Source organism: Coregonus clupeaformis, chromosome 19 (assembly GCF_020615455.1).
Source record: "Coregonus clupeaformis isolate EN_2021a chromosome 19, ASM2061545v1, whole genome shotgun sequence".
In the NCBI taxonomy this organism is placed as follows: Eukaryota; Metazoa; Chordata; class Actinopteri; order Salmoniformes; family Salmonidae; genus Coregonus; species Coregonus clupeaformis.
The window spans coordinates 51,219,976-51,239,708 of record NC_059210.1 but is presented as its reverse complement, the minus strand read 5'-3'; the positions used below and the strand labels follow the sequence as shown (position 1 = coordinate 51,239,708).

The following is a 19,733-nucleotide window of genomic DNA, read 5'->3' as shown; positions in this document are numbered from 1 at the left end:
ACTCCATGACAGTAGCTAAAGAAAGGGACTATAGCCGCTAACAAGTAGAATATAAATGCATGCTGGGCCAAGCATGCCCTGAGCTGGTGAAGTGAGCGCTACCGGAGTGAAATTGGAGCGGCCTCTTGGCCGAGGCGCCAGCCTTTGGGAATATCGCTCGGTGCTCCAGTCAACTTGTTAAGGTCTGTAGACTGAGCCTAATAAGGGATTTTTTGTTTAATGTGCATTTAATTCTAAGCAAGTCACAGAATATACGCAATTTATAGACTATAATGATTTAATACTACTAAATGTTTAAATGCTGAGAGCTTTATGTCCCTACCAGACTATTGTGTCGCACTCGCAAATGCTTCACAATGTATTTCTTTGTAGGCTAGAGCCTTGAAATAATAGCCTAAATTCATTTTTGTTCCTTCTTAGGCTCCCTATCTGGCTCCTGCTGTTTAATACGACATGTAGCCTATTTGAAATGATGAGTGCTTCTTACATTCACCTTTTCATGTTTATTAAAATACTTTTCATTCAAATCATATGGCTTGGTTTCAATACTCCAAAACCAAGTGGTAGGTCCAGGTAGTCACAAAAATAGATGGGTGTTAGTAAACATTTTATGAATGGAGCGAATTTGGAGCGGCAGTTTTTTCTTCTGTGAGCGGAGCGGTTTTTAGCGAAGCGGTTGGAAAGGATGTGGAGCGCCAAGCTCCGCGCCATGAGCGATGAGCTGGATTTCCGACCGCTCAACTCCGCTCACATACTCTGATGGGGATGTGTAGAGTATGCGTCATTTGAGATTAGCCTAATTTGAATTTTTATAGCAGGGTTTTTTTTCCTCGCCAACAGTAGCACTTGCATGGGGCATGTGTGGGGGCTTGGCTGGCTAGCTCTGTGAGCAGTTCAGGAGCACTCCACAGGAGAGGGGATGTGGACTAGTGTCGTCGACAGAACACGTGGTTGTCTGTCATCTTAAACCTTTATAACCCATTGATCCACTACGCTTTAAATGGGATATCCTTTGTGTGTGTGTACGCAGTCAGACTCAGTGACTCATAAGCATATTTTTTTCCCCATGCCAGGGATTGCGCTGGGGGTGTCGGCATTAATCCTCAGATGAAATCATCTTCAGATGAGTGTTTTGAGTGGGTGGATCATCACATATTGTGTGTTAGAGCTGTGTAGTGAGTAGTCTCATTGTTTATTGTGCTTAGGGGAGATGTTTCTATTTCACAGATGCTCAGAGGGAAATTCCTCTCCCCTGGGCCTGTGGTGTTCGTGTAGGCCTATAATAATATGTGCAATTTAGCAGACGCTTTTATTCAAAGCGACTTAGTCATGGGTGCATGCATTTTTACGTGTGGGTGGTCCCGGGAATTAAACCCACTATCGTGGCGTTGGAAAGGCCGTTCTCTACCAACTGAGCTACAAGGCCTGCAGTCTTAATAGTCCATCCGGCCAACCCAGTGTGTCTTGGTGTGTGTTTGAGCTCTGACAGACTTCAGTTAAATAGCAACATAATCAGTGAGATTTACTGAGGTGTGTGTGTGGATGACGTGTGTGTGTGTGTGTGTTACCTCTGAGAGAGACGGTTAACTGTGTGTGTTTTCTATAAGAGATTGGTGTGTGTGTTGTCATGTGGGACAGTGAGTTGGAGAGCAGTGCTCTCCAGGGAAACCATGCCCTCAGCAGAGAGTAGGTAATTAAAATGTTGTGTGCTGAGCTTAACACACCAAACAATGCCTCAGAGGATGAAAGGCCACGCCTCAAGGTCTGCTACTTTGCTTTTGGTTGTATCAGAACTGCAAAAGGATGCTTTAGGTCCCTCAAACTCAACTCTGGACCTCGAAGCTAGTTCCACTGTGTGTTTTTTTAAATGTATTGTTCCTCTCTAATCAGGGACTGATTTTTAGACCTGGGACACCAATTAATTATCAGGTAGAACAGGACCCGCAGGCTCCAGACCTCATAGGGTAAGAGTCGAATACCCCTGCTAGGTAATATCTGAACTGCACCAAGATGCGCTATATCTGTGACTGCTTTAGTTAACCTAAGTCAGGGTTTCCCAAACTCGGTCCTGCCCCCCCCCAAACTTTAATACTAAGACGTTTCTCCGCCAACTTTACCATACCTTATATCTGAAAGGTATTGCCGGTATCAAAGCCGAAACTTTTATTTCCGCCTAACTACCTAGTAATCATTTCGGTAAACTTCTGCCTACGGCTCAATATGAAACCGTAATGCTGAGGCCGGTATTAGCACACACTACGCTCTTAAACTCTTGTTGGTTGGTAGGCAGCACCAGTTAACCATCTAAACTTTGAGGCATGTCACTTCTCCCATCTCTTCGCATAGCCCACCACTAAGCATGCACTGTTTTCTTAACCACAACTGAATTACTGTGGGAATAAATGTCACTGAATGACGAAACTATTGGAATAAAGTAGGCTAATGTAATTAAGGCATCAAATTGTTTCATGAGCCGAAATAAAAGATGCCAGAAATGTTCCATATGCACAAAAAGCTTCTTTCTCTCAAATTGTGTGCACAAATGTGTTTCAAATCAAATTTTATTGGTCACATGCGCCGAATACAACAGGTGCAGACATTACAGTGAAATGCTTACTTACAGCCCTTAACCAACAGTGCATCCATTTCAAACAAAAAAAGTAAGAACAAAACAACAACAAAAAAGTGTTGAGAAAAAAAGAGCAGAAGTAAAATAAAGTGACAGTAGGGAGGCTATATATACAGTAAAATAAAGTGACAGTAGGGAGGCTATATATACAGGGGGGTACCGTTGCATAGTCAATGTGCGGGGCACCGGCTAGTTGAGGTAGTTGAGGTAATATGTACATGTGGGTAGAGTTAAAGTGACTATGCATAAATACTTAACAGAGTAGCAGCAGCGTAAAAGGATGGGGTGGGGGGGGCAGTGCAAATATTCCGGGTAGCCATGATTAGCTGTTCAGGAGTCTTATGGCTTGGGGGTAGAAGCTGTTGAGAAGTCTTTGGACCTAGACTTGGCACTCCGGTACCGCTTGCCGTGCGGTAGCAGAGAGAACAGTCTATGACTAGGGTGGCTGGAGTCTTTGACAATTTTGAGGGCCTTCCTCTGACACCGCCTGGTATAGAGGTCCTGGATGGCAGGGAGCTTTGCCCCAGTGATGTACTGGGCCGTACGCACTACCCTCTGTAGTGCCTTGCGGTCAGAGGCCAAGCAGTTGCCATACCAGGCGGTGATGCAACCAGTCAGGATGCTCTCGATGGTGCAGCTGTAGAATTTTTTGAGGATCTGAGGACCCATGCCAAATCTTTTTAGTCTCCTGAGGGGGAATAGGCTTTGTCGTGCCCTCTTCACGACTGTCTTGGTGTGTTTGGACCATGATAGTTCGTTGGTGATGTGGACACCAAGGAACTTGAAGCTCTCAACCTGTTCCACTACAGCCCCGTCGATGAGAATGGGGGCGTGCTCAGTCCTCTTTTTTTTCCTGTAGTCCACAATCATCTCCTTTGTCTTGGTCACGTTGAGGGAGAGGTTGTTGTCCTGGCACCACACGGCCAGATCTCTGACCTCCTCCCCTATAGGCTGTCTCATCGTTGTCGGTGATCAGGCCTACCACTGTTGTGTCGTCGGCAAACTTAATGATGGTGTTGGAGTCGTGCCTGGCCATGCAGTCATGGGTGAACAGAGAGTACAGGAGGGGACTGAGCACGCACCCTGAGGGGCCCCGTGTTGAGGATCAGTGTGGCAGATGTGTTGTTACCTACCCTTACCACCTGGGGCGGCCCGTCAGGAAGTCCAGGATCCAGTTGCAGAGGGAGGTGTTTAGTCCCAGGATCCTTAGCTTAGTGATGAGCTTAGAGGGCACTATGGTGTTGAATGCTGAGCTGTAGTCAATGAATAGCATTCTCACGTAGGTGTTCCTCTTGTCCAGGTGGGAAAGGGCAGTGTGGAGTGCGATAGAGATTGCATCATCTGTGGATCTGTTGGGGCGGTATGCAAATTGGAGTGGGTCTAGGGTTTCTGGGATTATGCTGTTGATGTGAGCCATGACCAGTCTTTCAAAGCACTTCATGGCTACAGACGTCAGTGCTACGGGTCGGTAGTCATTTAGGCAGGTTATCTTAGAGTTCTTGGGCACGGGGACTATGGTGGTCTGCTTGAAACATGTTGGTATTACAGACTCAGTCAGGGACATGTTGAAAATGTCAGTGAAGACACTTGCCAGTTGGTCAGCACATGCTCGGAGTACACGTCCTGGTAATCCGTCTGGCCCTGCGGCCTTGTGAATGTTGACCTGCTTAAAAGTCTTACTCACATCGGCTACGGAGAGCGTGATCACATAGTCGTCCGGAGCAGCTGGTGCTCTCATGCATGCTTCAGTGTTGCTTGCCTCGAGCGAGCATAGAAGTGGTTTAGCTCGTCTGGTAGGCTTGTGTCACTGGGCAGCTCGCGGCTGTGCTTCCCTTTGTAGTCTGTAATAGTTTTCAAGCCCCTGCCACATCCGACGAGCGTCAGAGCCAGTGTAGTATGATTCAATCTTAGACCTGTATTGACTCTTTGCCTGTTTGATGGTTCGTCGGAGGTCATAGCGGGATTTCTTATAAGCGTCCGGGTTAGAGTCCCGTTCCTTGAAAGCGGCAGCTCTACCCTTTAGCTCAGTGCGGATGTTTCCTGTAATCCATGGCTTCTGGTTGGGGTATGTACGTACGGTCACTGTGGGGACGACATCATCGATGCACTTATTGATGAAGCCAGTGACTGATGTGGTGTACTCCTCAATGCTGTCTGAAGAATCCCGGAACATGTTCCAGTCTGTGCTAGCAAAACAGTCCTGTAGCTTAGCATCTGCGTCATCTGACCACTTTTTTTATTAGCCGAATCACTGGTGCTTCCTGCTTCAGTTTTTGCTTATAAGCAGGAATCAGGAGGATAGAGTTATGGTCAGATTTGCCAAATGGAGGGCGAGGGAGAGCTTTGTATGCGTCTCTGTGTGTGGAGTAAAGGTGGTCTAGAGTTTTTTCCCCTCTGGTTGCACATTTAACATGCTGGTAGAAATTAGGTAGAACGGATTTAAGTTTCCCTGCATTAAAGTCCCCGGCTACTAGGAGCGCTGCATCTGGATGAGCGTTTTCCTGTTGATTAATGGCCTTGTACAACTCATTCAGTGCAATCTTAATGCCAGCATTGGTTTGTGGTGGTAAATAGACAGCTATGAAAAATATAGATGAAAACTCTCTTGGTAAATAGTGTGGTCTACAGCTTATCATAAGATACTCTACCTCAGGCGAGCAAAACCTCGAGACTTCCTTAGTATTTGATTTTGTGCACCAGCTGTTGTTTACAAATATACACAGACCGCCGCCCCTTGTCTTACCAGAGTCAGACGTTCTGTCCTGCCGATGTAGCGTATAGCCTGCTAGCTGAATGTTGTCATTGTTGTCGTTCAGCCACGACTCCGTGAAACATAAGATATTACAGTTTTTAATGTCCCGTTGGTAGGATAACCGTAATCTTAAATCGTCAATTTTATTCTCAAAAGTGTGCATCAATCAATGTTTACATCCCTGTTAGTGAGCATTTCTCCTTTGCCAAGATAATCCATCCATCTGACGGGTGTGGTATATCAAGAAGCTGATTAAACTGCATGATCATTACACAGGTGCTGGGGACAATAAAAGGCCACTGTAAAATGTGCAGTTTTGTCACACAACACAATGCCACAGATGTCTCAAGTTTTGAGGGAGCGTGCAATTGGCATGCTGACTGCAAGAATGTCCACCAGAGCTGTTGCCAGAGAACTTAATTTCTCTACCATAAGCCACCTCAATGTAGTTTTAGAGAATTTTGCAGGACGTCCAACCGGCCTCACAACCGCAAACCATGTTTAACCACGCCAGCCCAGGACCTCCACATCCAGCTTCTTCCCCTGCGGGATCGTCTTAGACCAGCCACCGGACAGCTGATGAAACTGTGGGTTTGCACAACCGAAGAATTTCTGCACAAACTGTCAGAAACCGTCTCAAGGAACCTAATCTACATGCTCGTCATCCTCGCCAGAGTCTTGACCTGACTGCAGTTCGGCATCGTAACCGACTTCAGTGGGCAAATGCTCACCTTCGATGGCCACTGGCACACTGGAGAAGTGTGCTCTTCACGGCTGAATCCCGGCTTCAACTGTACCGGGCAGACGGTATATACGGCGTCATGTGGGCGAGTGCTTTGCTGATGTCAATGTTGTGAACAGAGTGACCCATGGTAACGGTGGATATTATGATATGGGCAGGCAATTTGAATGCACAGAGATACCGTGACGAGATCCTGAGGCCCATTTTTGTGCCAGTCATCCGACGCCATCACCTCATGTTTCTGCATGATAATGCATGGCCCCTTGTCGCAAAGATCTGTACACAATTCCTGGAAGCTGAAAATGTTCCATGGCCTGCATACTCAGACATGTCACCCCATTGAGCATGTTGGGGATGCTCTGGATTGACGTGTAAGACAGCGTGTTCCAGTTCCCGCTAATATCCAGCAACGTCGCACAGCCATTGAAGAGGAGTGGGACCACATTCCACAGGTCACAATCAACAGCCTGATCAACTCTATGCGAAGGAGATGTCGCGCTGCATGAGGCAAATGGTGGTCACACCAGATGCTGACTGTTTTTCTGATCCACGCCCCTACCTTTTTTATTTTTTTAGGTATCTGTGACCAACAGATGCATATCTGTATTCCCAGTCTTGTGAAATCCATAGATTAGGGCCTAATGATTTTTTTAGTTTTATATTGACTGATTTCCTTATGAACTGTTACTCAGTAAAAAAGTTTTTTATATTTTTGTTCAGTGTAGTTTAACAAGTGGATTATTTTGCTCTTCAGTTGCTTAGTAGCCTAGGCCTACTCACGACCAAAAGGCTGTGACTTCACTGACTTTTCTCAATCAATGTGATTTTTGTTTCACTGAATCGCCGTCTGTATAGGCTATTAGGTTAATTGGTCTCTGGCTGGGCAGATAAGTAGTGGTATAGCTCATCTATTCGTTTGCTCACGAATAGTCCTAAAGCAATGGGACTCCCTAAATCTTTCTCAGATTATTACCAATCCCACAAGGTATGACTCCAAACACCCATAAAAGGCTACTCTCCTTGATGTTATCCTCACAAATAATCCCGGTAGGTATCAGTCTGGTGTTTTCTGGAATGACTTTAGGGATCACTGTTTTACAGTCTGTGTTCGTAATGGCTGCTCAGTGAAACGACCTGTCCTGATTTGTCATAGACGCTTGCTAAAAAACTTTAATGAGCAAGCCTTCCTTCATGACCTGGCCTCTGTAAATTGTTATAGAATCAACTTGATCCCCTCTGTCGAAGACGCTTGGACCTTATTTTTTGATATTTTTAGTGGTATTGTTAATAAACGCGCTCCCATAAAGAAGGTTATGGATGTGTCACTGCAACCTTAAAGGTCCTAAATGATGTCACCATTGCCCTTGATTCTAAGCAATGTTGTGCTGCTATTTTTATTGACTTGGCCAAAGCTTTTGATACTGTAGACCATTCCATTCTTGTGGGCCGGCTAAGGAGTATTGGTGTCTTTGGCCTGGTTTGCTAACTACCTCTCTGAGTGCAGTGTGTAAAGTCAGAACATCTGCTGTCTCAGCCACTGCCTGTCACCAAGGAAGTACCCCAAGGCTCGATATTAGGCCCCACGCTCTTCTCAATTTACATCAACAACACAGCTCCGGCAGTAGGAAGCTCTCTCATCCATTTATATGCAGATGATAGTCTTATGCTCAGCTGGCCCCTCCCTGGATTGTGTTAAACGCTCTACAACAAAGCTTTCTTAGTGTCCAACAAGCTTTCTCTGCCCTTAACCTTGTTCTGAACACCTCCAAAACAAAGGTAATGTGGTTTGGCAAGAAGAATGCCCCTCTCCCCACCGGTGTGATTACTACCTCCTGAGGGTTTAGAGCTTGAGGTAGTCACCTCATACAAGTACTTGGGAGTATGGCTAGACTGTACACTGTCCTTCTCTCGGCACATATCAAAGCTGCAGGCTAAGGTTAAATCTAGACTTGGTTTCCTCTATCGTAATCGCTCCTCTTTCACACCAGCTGCCAAACTAACCCTGATTCAGATGACCATCCTACCCATGCAGGTAAGGGTGCTCTCTAGCGGCTAGATGTTCTTTACCATTCGGCCATCAGATTTGCCACCAATGCTCCTTATAGGACACATCACTGCACTCTATACTCCTCTGTAAACTAGTCATCTCTGTATACCTGTCGCAAGACCCACTGGTTGAAGCTTATTTATAAAATCCTCTTAGGCCTCACTCCCCCCTATCTGAGATACCTACTGCAGCCCTCATCCTCCACGTACAACACCCGTTCTGCCAGTCACATTCTGTTAAAGGTTCCCAAAGCGCACACATCCCTGGGTCGCTCCTCTTCAGTTCGCTGCAGCTAGCGACTGGAACGAGTTGCAAAAAACACTCAAACTGGACAGTTATCTCCATCTCTTCATTCAAAGACTCAATCATGGACACTCTTACTGACAGTTGTGGCTGCTTCTCGTGATGTATTGTTGTCTTTACCTTCTTGCCATTTGTGCTGTTGTCTGTGCCCAATAATGTTTGTACCATGTTTTGTGCTTCTCCCATGTTTTGTGCTTCTACCATGTTGTGCTGCTGCCATGTTGTCATGTTGTGTTGCAACCATGCTGTGTTGTCATGTGTTGCTGCCATGCAGTTTTGTTGTCTTAGGTCTCTCTTTATGTAGTGTTGTCTCTTGTCGTGATGTGTGTTTTGTCCTATATATTTTTTTAAAATCCCACATCCCCACAGGAGGCCTTTTGCCAGGCGGTCATTGTAAATAAGAATTTGTTCTTAACTGACTTGCCTAGTTAAATAAAGGTACAATTAAAAAATTATTATAATAATCTGTCACTAATCAGAAACATTTAGCATCCAATAATGTAGCCCAAATTAAGTGTAGGCCTATTATTTTGCTCGATCGCTTATAGGCAACTCCAAAAGCCTGCAGAGGTTGTACATGAGACTCGCATGCTTTTGAAAATATGATTGCTATTATTTTCTAGCAGTATCATGATGAAGATATTCTCAATGTAAGACCCTATGCCTGCTCCCTTACAAAGTGGAGTGAGGGTAGGGAAGAGAGGAAACGTGGTTCAAAAAAGCATGGGCTTGAGCTCTGTTTCCAAATATATATATTTTTTATATGACAGCAGTTCCACATGTTCCTGTGACACACAAATATTATTTGTATGTTATTCTGTTATATTCCATTATATTCTTACTACAAAATATGTGTGTTTACTGTGATCGGGGTATGTGTGTCTTGTCTCTTTTTAATGAACTATTTATTTAATTAATTTGGACATAAAATAATTCAACTCAAAATGCCATTCTATTGTTTTGGAAATAAATGTTATTAGTCTTATAATGTTTTAGGACCTGCCTAAACAAATTAGTAATGGATTTCTTTTTTATGGTGAATATTCACTGGATTTATTAAAATAGATGCTCACCCACATCTGCACACCACTACTACCACTCATCACCGGCCTGCGCACAGGAGATATAAAAGGCATATGCAGGCGAGAATGTGGTAAAACTGAGCCAGTTTGTAAGGGGGTCATATAAACCATTTTTACAGGCAAAATACCGTAAATCCTATGTTAAAGCAGTTAAGGTCTCTGCAACGCCGGAGCTATAATCTCATTGGTGGGAGGATCCAGTTGATTAATCCAATTTAAACTAATGCCTGGCTAACTCTCCTGTTCGAGCAGATCAGACACTTGGTTTCCCAACGTTGTATAGCTATTAGCTACTCAGTATCTGGACAGGTAACTCTCATAGGGCCTTGTGCAAAACGTGAGTTAGGCCTACATGTCTGGATCACAAGTTAGGATCCAGCCCAATAGCTCAAGTCAAAACAGCCATGAATAAATGTGTAATGTGTTGAATGTGTAATGTCTGCATATCACTCACTAATTGGCCTCTTCCCTTCTCTTTCCCTCTCTCTCTCTCTCTCAGGTGCTGGGGAGTCAGGGAAGAGTACAATTGTCAAACAGATGAAGTAAGTTTCTCGTTATGTACTCAAAGTATTGGGACATTGACACATCATATATTGTCATTTTGTAGTCACTTTTATTGTAAATAAGAATATAATATGTTTCCAAACACTTCTACATTCATGCTACCATGATTACAGATAATCCTGAATGAATCATGAATAATGAGTGAGAAAGTTAGACGCACAAATATCATACCCTCCAAAAATGCTAACCTCCACTGTTATTGTAATGGTGAGAGGTTAGCATGTCTTTGGGGTATGATATGTGTGTCTAACTTTCTCACTCATCATTATTCAAGATTCATTCAGGATGATCCGTTATCATGATAGCATCCACATTAATGTAGAAGTGTTTAGAAACGTATTCTTACTTACAATAAAAGTGACTCCAAACTGACACAATGTACCATTAATTTCTATTGGGCACAAAATAATCTGAAAACCAACAGCAAATGCATCCAGCAAGTTTGTAGACTCACAAGCTTGATGTAATCATTGCGTGCTATGAATATGGGACCAAATACTAAACTTTTGACTTCTTTAATACACAAGTGAATGTCCCAATACTTTTGGTCCCCTAAAATGGGGAGACTATGTACAAAAAGTGCTGTCATTTCTAAAAAGTTCACCCGATATGGATAAAAATACCCTTAAATTAAAGCTGACAGTCTGCACCTTAATAACCTCATAGTCATTGTATAATTTTCAAATCCAAGGTGCTAGAGTACAGAGCCAAAACAACAACAAAATTCACTGTCCCAATACTTTTGGAGCTCACTGTAAATGGTTTACGGAAGCTTTTACTTTACATTTAAGTCATTTAGCAGACGCTCTTATCCAGAGTGACTTACAGTTAGTGAGTGCATACATTATTTAATTTTTCATACTGGCCCCCCGTGGGAATCGAACCCACAACCCTGGCGTTGCAAACACCATGATCTACCAACTGAGCTACAGTGGGGAAAAAAAGTATTTAGTCAGCCACCAATTGTGCAAGTTCTCCCACTTAAAAAGATGAGAGAGGCCTGTAATTTTCATCATAGGTACACGTCAACTATGACAGACAAAATGAGGGAAAAAAATCCAGAAAATCACATTGTAGGATCTTTTATGAATTTATTTGCAAATTATGGTGGAAAATAAGTATTTGGTCAATAACAAAAGTTTCTCAATACTTTGTTATATACCCTTTGTTGGCAATGACACAGGTCAAACGTTTTCTGTAAGTCTTCACAAGGTTTTCACACACTGCTGCTGGTATTTTGGCCCATTCCTCCATGCAGATCTCCTCTAGAGCAGTGATGTTTTGGGGCTGTCGCTGGGCAACACGGACTTTCAACTCCCTCCAAAGATTTTCTATGGGGTTGAGATCTGGAGACTCCAGGACCTTGAAATGCTTCTTACGAAGCCACTCCTTCGTTGCCGGCGGTGTGTTTGGGATCATTGTCATGCTGAAAGACCCAGCCACGTTTCATCTTCAATGCCCTTGCTGATGGAAGGAGGTTTTCACTCAAAATCTCACGATACATGGCCCCATTCATTCTTTCCTTTACACGGATCAGTCGTCCTGGTCCCTTTGCAGAAAAAACAGCCCCAAAGTATGATGTTTTCACTCCCATGCTTCACAGTAGGTATGGTGTTCTTTGGATGCAACTCAGCATTCTTTGTCCTCCAAACACGACGAGTTGAGTTTTTACCAAAAAGTTATATTTTGGTTTCATCTGACCATATGACATTCTCCCAATCCTCTTCTGGATGCACTCTAGCAAACTTCAGACGGGCCTGGACATGTACTGGCTTAAGCAGGGGGACACGTCTAGCACTGCAGGATTTGAGTCCCTAGCGGCGTAGTGTGTTACTGATGTTAGGCTTTGTTACTTTGGTCCCAGCTCTCTGCAGGTCATTCACTAGGTCCCCCCGTGTGGTTCTGGGATTTTTGCTCACCGTTCTTGTGATCATTTTGACCCCACGGGGTGAGATCTTGCGTGGAGCCCCAGATCAAGGGAGATTATCAGTGGTCTTGTATGTCTTCCATTTCCTAATAATTGCTCCCACAGTTGATTTCTTCAAACCAAGCTGCTTACCTATTGCAGATTCAGTCTTCCCAGCCTGGTGCAGGTCTACAATTTTGTTTCTGGTGTCATTTGACAGCTCTTTGGTCTTGGCCATAGTGGAGTTTGGAGTGTGACTGTTTGAGGTTGTGGACAGGTGTCTTTTATACTGAAAACAAGTTCAAACAGGTGCCATTAATACAGGTAACGAGTGGAGGACAGAGGAGCCTCTTAAAGAAGAAGTTACAGGTCTGTGAGAGCCAGAAATCTTGCTTGTTTGTAGGTGACCAAATACTTATTTTCCACCATAATTTGCAAATAAATTCATTAAAAATCCTACAATGTGATTTTCTGGATTTTCTTTTCTCAATTTGTCTGTCATAGTTGACGTGTACCTATGATGAAAATTACAGACCTCTCTCATCTTTTTAAGTGGGAGAACTTGCACAATTGGTGGCTGACTAAATACTTTTTTTCCCCACTGTACATCCCTGCCGGCCATTCACTCCCCTACCCTGGACGACGCTGGGCCAATTGTGCGCCGCCCCATGGGTCTCCCGGTCGCGGCCCGCTACGACAGAGCCTGGATTCTAACCAGGATCTCTAGTGGCACAGCTAGCACTGCGATGCAGTGCCTTAGACCACTGCGCCACTCGGGAGGATAGCTTAAATGATCATGTTACTTCCTATGTATCAATCTATCCAATGTCGTTCCATACCACATTTTAAATAACAGGCAATATGCCTTGTTTGATTACTCACGCTTTCTCTCTCTCCTGCTATCCTACTCCTCCCTCTCTGTATCCCTACTTTTCAATTTACCTCTCTTTCTCCCTCCTTCCCCTCTCCCAGGATCATCCATGAGGCAGGCTATTCAGAGGAAGAGTGTAAGCAGTACAAAGCGGTGGTGTACAGCAACACCATCCAGTCCATAATCGCCATCATCAGAGCCATGGGGCGCCTCAAGATCGACTTCTCCGATGCAGCCAGAGCTGTAAGTGGAGTAGGACACTGGGAGCTCTAGACATTGATCCAAGAGCAGTTTGGTGCTTTTAACTCCTTATAGTTGAGGTTAGGATTAGGGCCGGGATGATACCAGTATCGCAATATTTTTCCCATGGCAAAAATTAAAACATGAAGCAGACCAACTCTTTGGTCCTTTAAAAACCTGCTGTGTGTAAAATGGTGTGCTATAGCTTGGAAAATAAATGAATGTGACTCTGGATGATAACATAATGTTTGTTTCCAACATTAGGGCTGTTTTCCTAAAGAAGTTAAATCCGCTTCGTGTTTTGTTTCCTTGCCATGATACTAGCAAGTATCGCGATACTGGTATCGTTCCGGTCCTAGTTAAGAGTTGGTGAAGGCAGGGGGTAGGGTTCGGCTGTAAGAGGCACGGGTAGGGTTGATGGTGGTTATAATGGTGCCCCAGCTCAAAAACAGTCCCAGCGCAACCCCTAGGCCCTACCTAAAAAAGATAAAAAGAAGTGATGCTATCTCATTGATGGAAGAAGTGAATGAGTGGGCAGGGCTATTCAACTGGCGGCTTGCGAGCCAGATCCCACCCATTTATCAATTTAGAATGACCCTTTGATCAATTCTGAACATTAATAATAAAGAAACTGCAAAAAAATGTATTCCTGTAGTCCCGCCCATTAAGTGCTCTCAATCAGTATCACACAACATACCAGTTACAGCAAATAAGAACTGCTAACGGGTACAGGGTCTGTCTGCCCGCCTATTGGCTCTTTCACAGCCTGATACACCAGAGCGTGCTTTACGCTTAACTGAGCGGTGAGTTAAAAAACACCATGGACATCATAAACTTTATTCGATCAACATCTAGCCTTCAACATTGCTTGTTTCGTAGTCTGCTGAGCACCATAATCTACTTTTACATAAATGTTCGGTGACTAAGCAAGAGTGATAATGCTTTCGAGAGCAGCCTATGTGAGCATAGGGAGGATATGCTTTTCTATTTTTTTGTGACATCTTCAATCAATTGAATGGACTTCATTTGGGACTACAGGGGAGGGATAAAACGGTTATTGACATGATTTGAGCTCAAACAAAACGCTCCATTTCCCTACAACTAAACTCAGCAAAAAAAGAAACGTCCTCTGACTGTCAACTGCGTTTATTTTCAGCAAACTTAACATATGTAAATATTTGTATGAACATAACAAGATTCAACAACTGAGACATAAACTGAACAAGTTCCACAGACATGTGACTAATAGAAATTGAATAATGTGTCCCTGAACAAGGGGATGGTCAAAATCAAAAGTAACAGTCAGTATCTGGTGTGGCCACCAGCTGCATTAAGTACTGCAGTGCATCTCCTCCTCATGGACTGCACCAGATTTGCCAGTTCTTGCTGTGAGATGTTACCCCACTCTTCCGCCAAGGCACCTGCAAGTTCCCGGACATTTCTGGGGGATTGGCCCTAGCCCTCACCCTCCGATCCAACAGGTCCCAGACGTGCTCAATGTGATTGAGATCCGGACTCTTTGCTGGCCATGGCAGAACACTGACATTCCTGTCTTGCAGGAAATCACGCACAGAACGAGCAGTATGGCTGGAGGCATTGTCATGCTGGAGGGTCATGTTCGGATGAGCCCGCAGGAAGGGTACCACATGAGGGAGGAGGATGTCTTCCCTGTAACGCACAGAGTTGAGATTGCCTGCAATGACAACAAGCTCAGTCCGATGATGCTGTGACACACCGCCCCAGACCATGACGGACCCTCCACCTCCAAATCGATCCCGCTCCAGAGTACAGGCCTCGGTGTAACGCTCATTCCTTCGACGATAAACGCGAATCCGACCATCACCCCTGGTGAGACAAAACCGCGACTCGTCAGTGAAGAGCACTTTTTGCCAGTCCTGTCTGGTCCAGCGATGGTGGGTTTGTGCCCATAGGCGACGTTGTTGCCAGTGATGTCTGGTGAGGACCTGCCTTACAACAGGCCTACAAGGCCTCAGTCCAGCCTCTCTCAGCCTATTGCGGACAGTCCTGCGCACTGATGGAGGGATTGTGCGTTCCTGGTGTAACTCGGGCAGTTGTTGTTGCCATCCTGTACCTGTCCCGCAGGTGTGATGTTCGGATGTACCGATCCTGTGCAGGTGTTGTTACACGTGGTCTGCCACTGCGAGGACGATCAGCTGTCCGTCCTGTCTCCCTGTAGCGCTGTCTTAGGCGTCTCACAGTACGGACATTGCAATTTATTGCCCTGGCCACATCTGCAGTCCTCATGCCTCCTTGCAGCATACCTAAGGCACGTTCACGCAGATGAGCAGGGACCCTGGACATCTTTCTTTTGGTGTTTTTCAGAGTCAGTAGAAAAGGCCTCTAGTGTCCTAAATTTTCATAACTGTGACCTTAATTGCCTACCGTCTGTAAGCTGTTAGTGTCTTAACGACCGTTCTATAGGTGCATGTTCATTGAATAGTTTATGGTTGATTGAACAAGCATGGGAAACAGTGTTTAATCCCTTTACAATGAAGATCTGTGAAGTTATTTGGATTTTTACGGATTATCTTTGAAAGACGGTCCTGAAAAAGGGACGTTTCTTTTTTTGCCGAGTTTATATTGTCATCATCAGTACAGATCACTCCCGTGATATTGACGTTTTTAGATAAACTCATCAAATCTCGTTGCAAAGATAGCTTTCAGTTTAAGTTTTACATTTACGTCATTTAGCAGACGCTCTTATCCAGAGCGACTTAAAAATTGGGGTCCCCACAGAGGTGGTTCAGTTTGTTATAGGGACCCGTTCTCTACTGATGTGGGGGAAGAGACTTCTCTGCAAAAGCTGGTCAGCTGAGATATGAAAAGCATGAAAGGTTTATGTGTAAAAAAAACTACTTAACAAGACAGAAAATTATGAACTTATAAAGAAATATAAAAAAATAACAGAATATGATGCTGGTCAACTGAGATGTCATGCGTAAAAGGTTTCCTGTGTGTAAATAAAAACAAAAGATGAAGCTGTGTAAAACGGACATGTGATGTGATGCAGGTCAAGTGTCTAAGTACAAATGTGTTCCATTATTTAAACAATTTGATGCACTGAATTAGGCTAATCATAAAGCACTTAAAATGAACTTTTAGCAACATTTAATTTGAATAAAAGTGCTTCATAAGATTATAATTGTTTTTGCATTGTTTTATATATCGGTTTTAGGAAGCGTAATCCCATGTAGAAAATGTCTGGGCCGCCCCAGTTAAAAACCATTTTCAAATGTAGCCCCTGTAAAAATATAGTTGAATAGCCCAAACTTCACCCAGCCAAGGCATCTTAGGTTTAAAACAATCGGGAGAATGTTAGAATAAACCCTACCTTACTGCTTCTGCCTCCTAACCGTTGGTTGTGTCTCATGTCCCCCACCAGGATGATGCTCGTCAGCTGTTTGTGCTGGCGGGATCGGCAGAGGAGGGCTTCATGACCGGCGAGCTAGCCGGAGTCATCCAGCGCCTCTGGAAGGACGGGGGGGTCCAGACCTGCTTCAGCCGGTCACGAGAGTACCAGCTCAACGACTCCGCCGCCTAGTGAGTAGCAAACACTCACCAGAGTTCTGCCCCAAGATTCTTCAACAAGGTGGTGCTGATGAGTCTAACGAGGTGGAGGCCTGGAGGGGGGCAGTGCATTTTTGAACCATTCTATAGCTAGAGGACCCCTGATGAGTGATAAGTACTGTCTTTTTGCTAGCTAGGGCCCTCTACTTTAAGTGCTACCTATCTTCCCAGTGGCCTACTTGGTGTGTGAACTGCTGACTGCTCATAACTTGCAGATGATTGTTGACACATCAACCAGGATTAAGGGGCAGGGCAATTTGTGATTTGTTTTGGGAATCAGTGGCTGTTTAGGAGGGGGAGTGGTTTCTCCTCTCCTAGGCAATCAGCAATAAGCTCTTCACCTCTGCTAAGCAATTAGTGTTAGTACTTCAGTCTCCCCTGGTTTCTCAGCGGCGGTCGTGGCGACAAAAGTAAGACTGTTCTGCCGAGTTGTTCTGTGAAGTTATTTGAGGAAGGCTCCACACCCCTCTCTCACTTGAGTATCTTACCTAGTTATTTTCTGATCTAATTGAGCTCTTTTGCAGCTTTGGCAACTGTGTGTGTTTTCTATACCTGTTCACTCCTCTCCTTGCAGGCTTTATAGACGCTCCCCACGCCTTGGCTGCAACCCTTCTAATTTAGTGTACCCAAGCGCACAACTCACTTGGATTTCCATGTCTCTGGCAGCGTTTGGAACTGCCGATCTGCGGTCAAGAACGCTGAGTTCATCTCAGCCTATGCTGCCATTGTCCCTTGACTTTTTGGCCCTGATGGAGACCTGGATCACCCCAGAGAACACTGCTACTCCAGCTGCTCTCTTCATTTGACTACATTTTCTCTCATAGTCCAAGAACATCTGGTCGGCGCAGTGATGGCACAGGGCTACTCATTTTCTCTTATCTCACTCTCTCACCTGTCCATCTCATTTGAATTCAATGCTGTCACTTCTCCACTCTAAACATTGTCATCTATCGCCCACAGGTGCCCTTGGAGAGTTCCTCAATGAGCTTGATGCCTTGATAAGCTAATTTCTTGACGATGGCTAACCGCTCTTCGTACCCTACGTCTGCCTTCGATTCATTTCTTTTCAACTCTCTCTTTCCTCTTTTGACCTCACCCTTTCCCAATCCCCTCCAACTCACAAGGCAGGCAATACGCTTGACCTCATGTTTACTAGAGGCTGTTCGCCTACTAATCTCACTGCAACCCCCCCTCCAGGTCTCTGATCACTTTGTTTCCTTTTGTCTCCCTTTCCTCCAACCCTAGCCATTCAGCCCTTACCCAGATAGTGATGAATCGTCACAATCTTCGCTCCCACTGCTCTCTCCTCTTCTATCCTATCATCTCTCCCTTCTGCTAAATCCTTCTCCCTCAGTCGGTCACCTCTCCTGATTCTGCCTCTTCGACCCTACTCTCCTCCCTTTCCGCATCCTATGACTCACATTGTCCCCTTTCCTCCCGGCCGGCTCGGCCTTCCCCGCCTGCTCTGTGGCTGAGTGACTCATTGCAAGCTTACAGAACAGGCTGCGGGCAGCTGAGCGAAAATGGAGGAAAACTAAACTTCCGGGGGACTGATCATCCTTTCACTCCCTCCTCTACCTTCTCTTCCTCTGTATCCGCTGCTAAAGACACTTTCTATCACTCTAAATTTCAAGCTTCTGCTTCTAACCCTAGGAAACTCTTTTCCACCTTCTCCTCCCTCCTAAATCCTCCAGCCCTCCCTCCTGCGAACGGCTTTGTCAACCACTTTGAAAAGAAGGTTGACGACATCTGCTCCTCATTCACTCAGCCTATTGAGTCCACTGGTCCCACTCACACAGAACTACCCTACGCCTTGACATCTTTCTCCCCTCTCTGAAGATGAAATCCTGCGATTAGTGATGTCTGGCCACCCCACAACGTGCCCGCTCAACGTCATCCCCTCCTCCCTTCTCCAGACCATCTCTGGAGACCTTCACCCATTCCTCACTTCCCTCATCGACTTATCCCTGACCACTGGCTGTGTCCCCTCTGACTTCAAAATGGCCCGAGTTGCTCCCCTCCTCAAGAAACCAACACTTGACTCGTCTGACGTTAAAAACTATTGACATGCTATCCCTTCTTTCTTTTCTTTCCAAGACACTTGAGCGCGCTGCCTCTGTTCAACTCTCTCATTATCTCTCTCAGAACGATCTTATTGACCCTAACCAGTCATGCTTCAAGACGGGTCACTCAACCGAGACTGCTCTTCATTGTGTCAGGGAGGCTTTCCGCACTGCCAAAGCTGACACTCCCTCCTCTGTTCTCATCCTCCTAGATCTATCCGCTGCCTTTGACACTGTGAACCATCAGATCCACTGTGAACCCTCTCAGGGCTGGGCGTCTCAGGCTCTGCACACTCTTGGATTGCATCCTACCTGGCAGGCCACTCCTACCAGGTGACGTGGAGAGGATCTGTGTCTGCACCACATACTCTCACTACTGGTGTCCACCAGGGCTCGGTTCTATGCCCTCTCCTCTTCTCTCTATACACCAGGTCACTCGGCTCCGTCATATCCTCACATGGTCTCTCCTATCATTTGCTATGTGAATGACACTCAACTACTTCTGTCCTTCCCCCCTTCTGACACCCAGGTGGCGACATGCATATCTGCGTGCCTGGCAGATGCCTCAGCTTGGATGTCGGTACCACGACAAGACGGAGCTGCTCTTCCTCCTGGGGAAGGCCTGCCCGCCCAAAGACCTCTCCATCACTGTTGACAACTCCAGTGTCGCCCACCGAGTGCAAAGAACCTTGGCATGACCCTGGTAGGGCTGACCCTAATTAGTCGACTGGTCAATAGTTTTTTTGTCGCAGTAGCAAATGTATATATTATTTGTATGGCACACGAGACACCTGTCTTATTTGAGCACATCTCAATTAACCAATCCATTGCGGAGGCCGAGACTAATCCATTGCGGAGGCCGCGGGGATGGCACAGGCCAAGAAGAAAAGCAGTGTGGCTAAGATGCACGTCTCTCTCCAGAATGCGCACTCTCCCGCCAATTTGT

General features: G+C 45.3%; 1 protein-coding gene across 1 annotated transcript in view; it reads left to right on the top strand.

Annotated features, from left to right (window-relative positions):
* The window catches only part of LOC121532236 (guanine nucleotide-binding protein G(i) subunit alpha-1), a 56,653-nt gene that overhangs the window by 13,969 nt on the left and 22,951 nt on the right, over nt 1-19,733 (top strand). Inside the window, exons 2-4 of the mRNA XM_041838057.2 lie at nt 10,055-10,097; nt 12,998-13,139; nt 16,540-16,697. Of these exons, the coding sequence (XP_041693991.1) occupies nt 10,055-10,097; nt 12,998-13,139; nt 16,540-16,697 (343 nt within the window). The remainder of the gene's footprint in view (nt 1-10,054; nt 10,098-12,997; nt 13,140-16,539; nt 16,698-19,733) is intronic.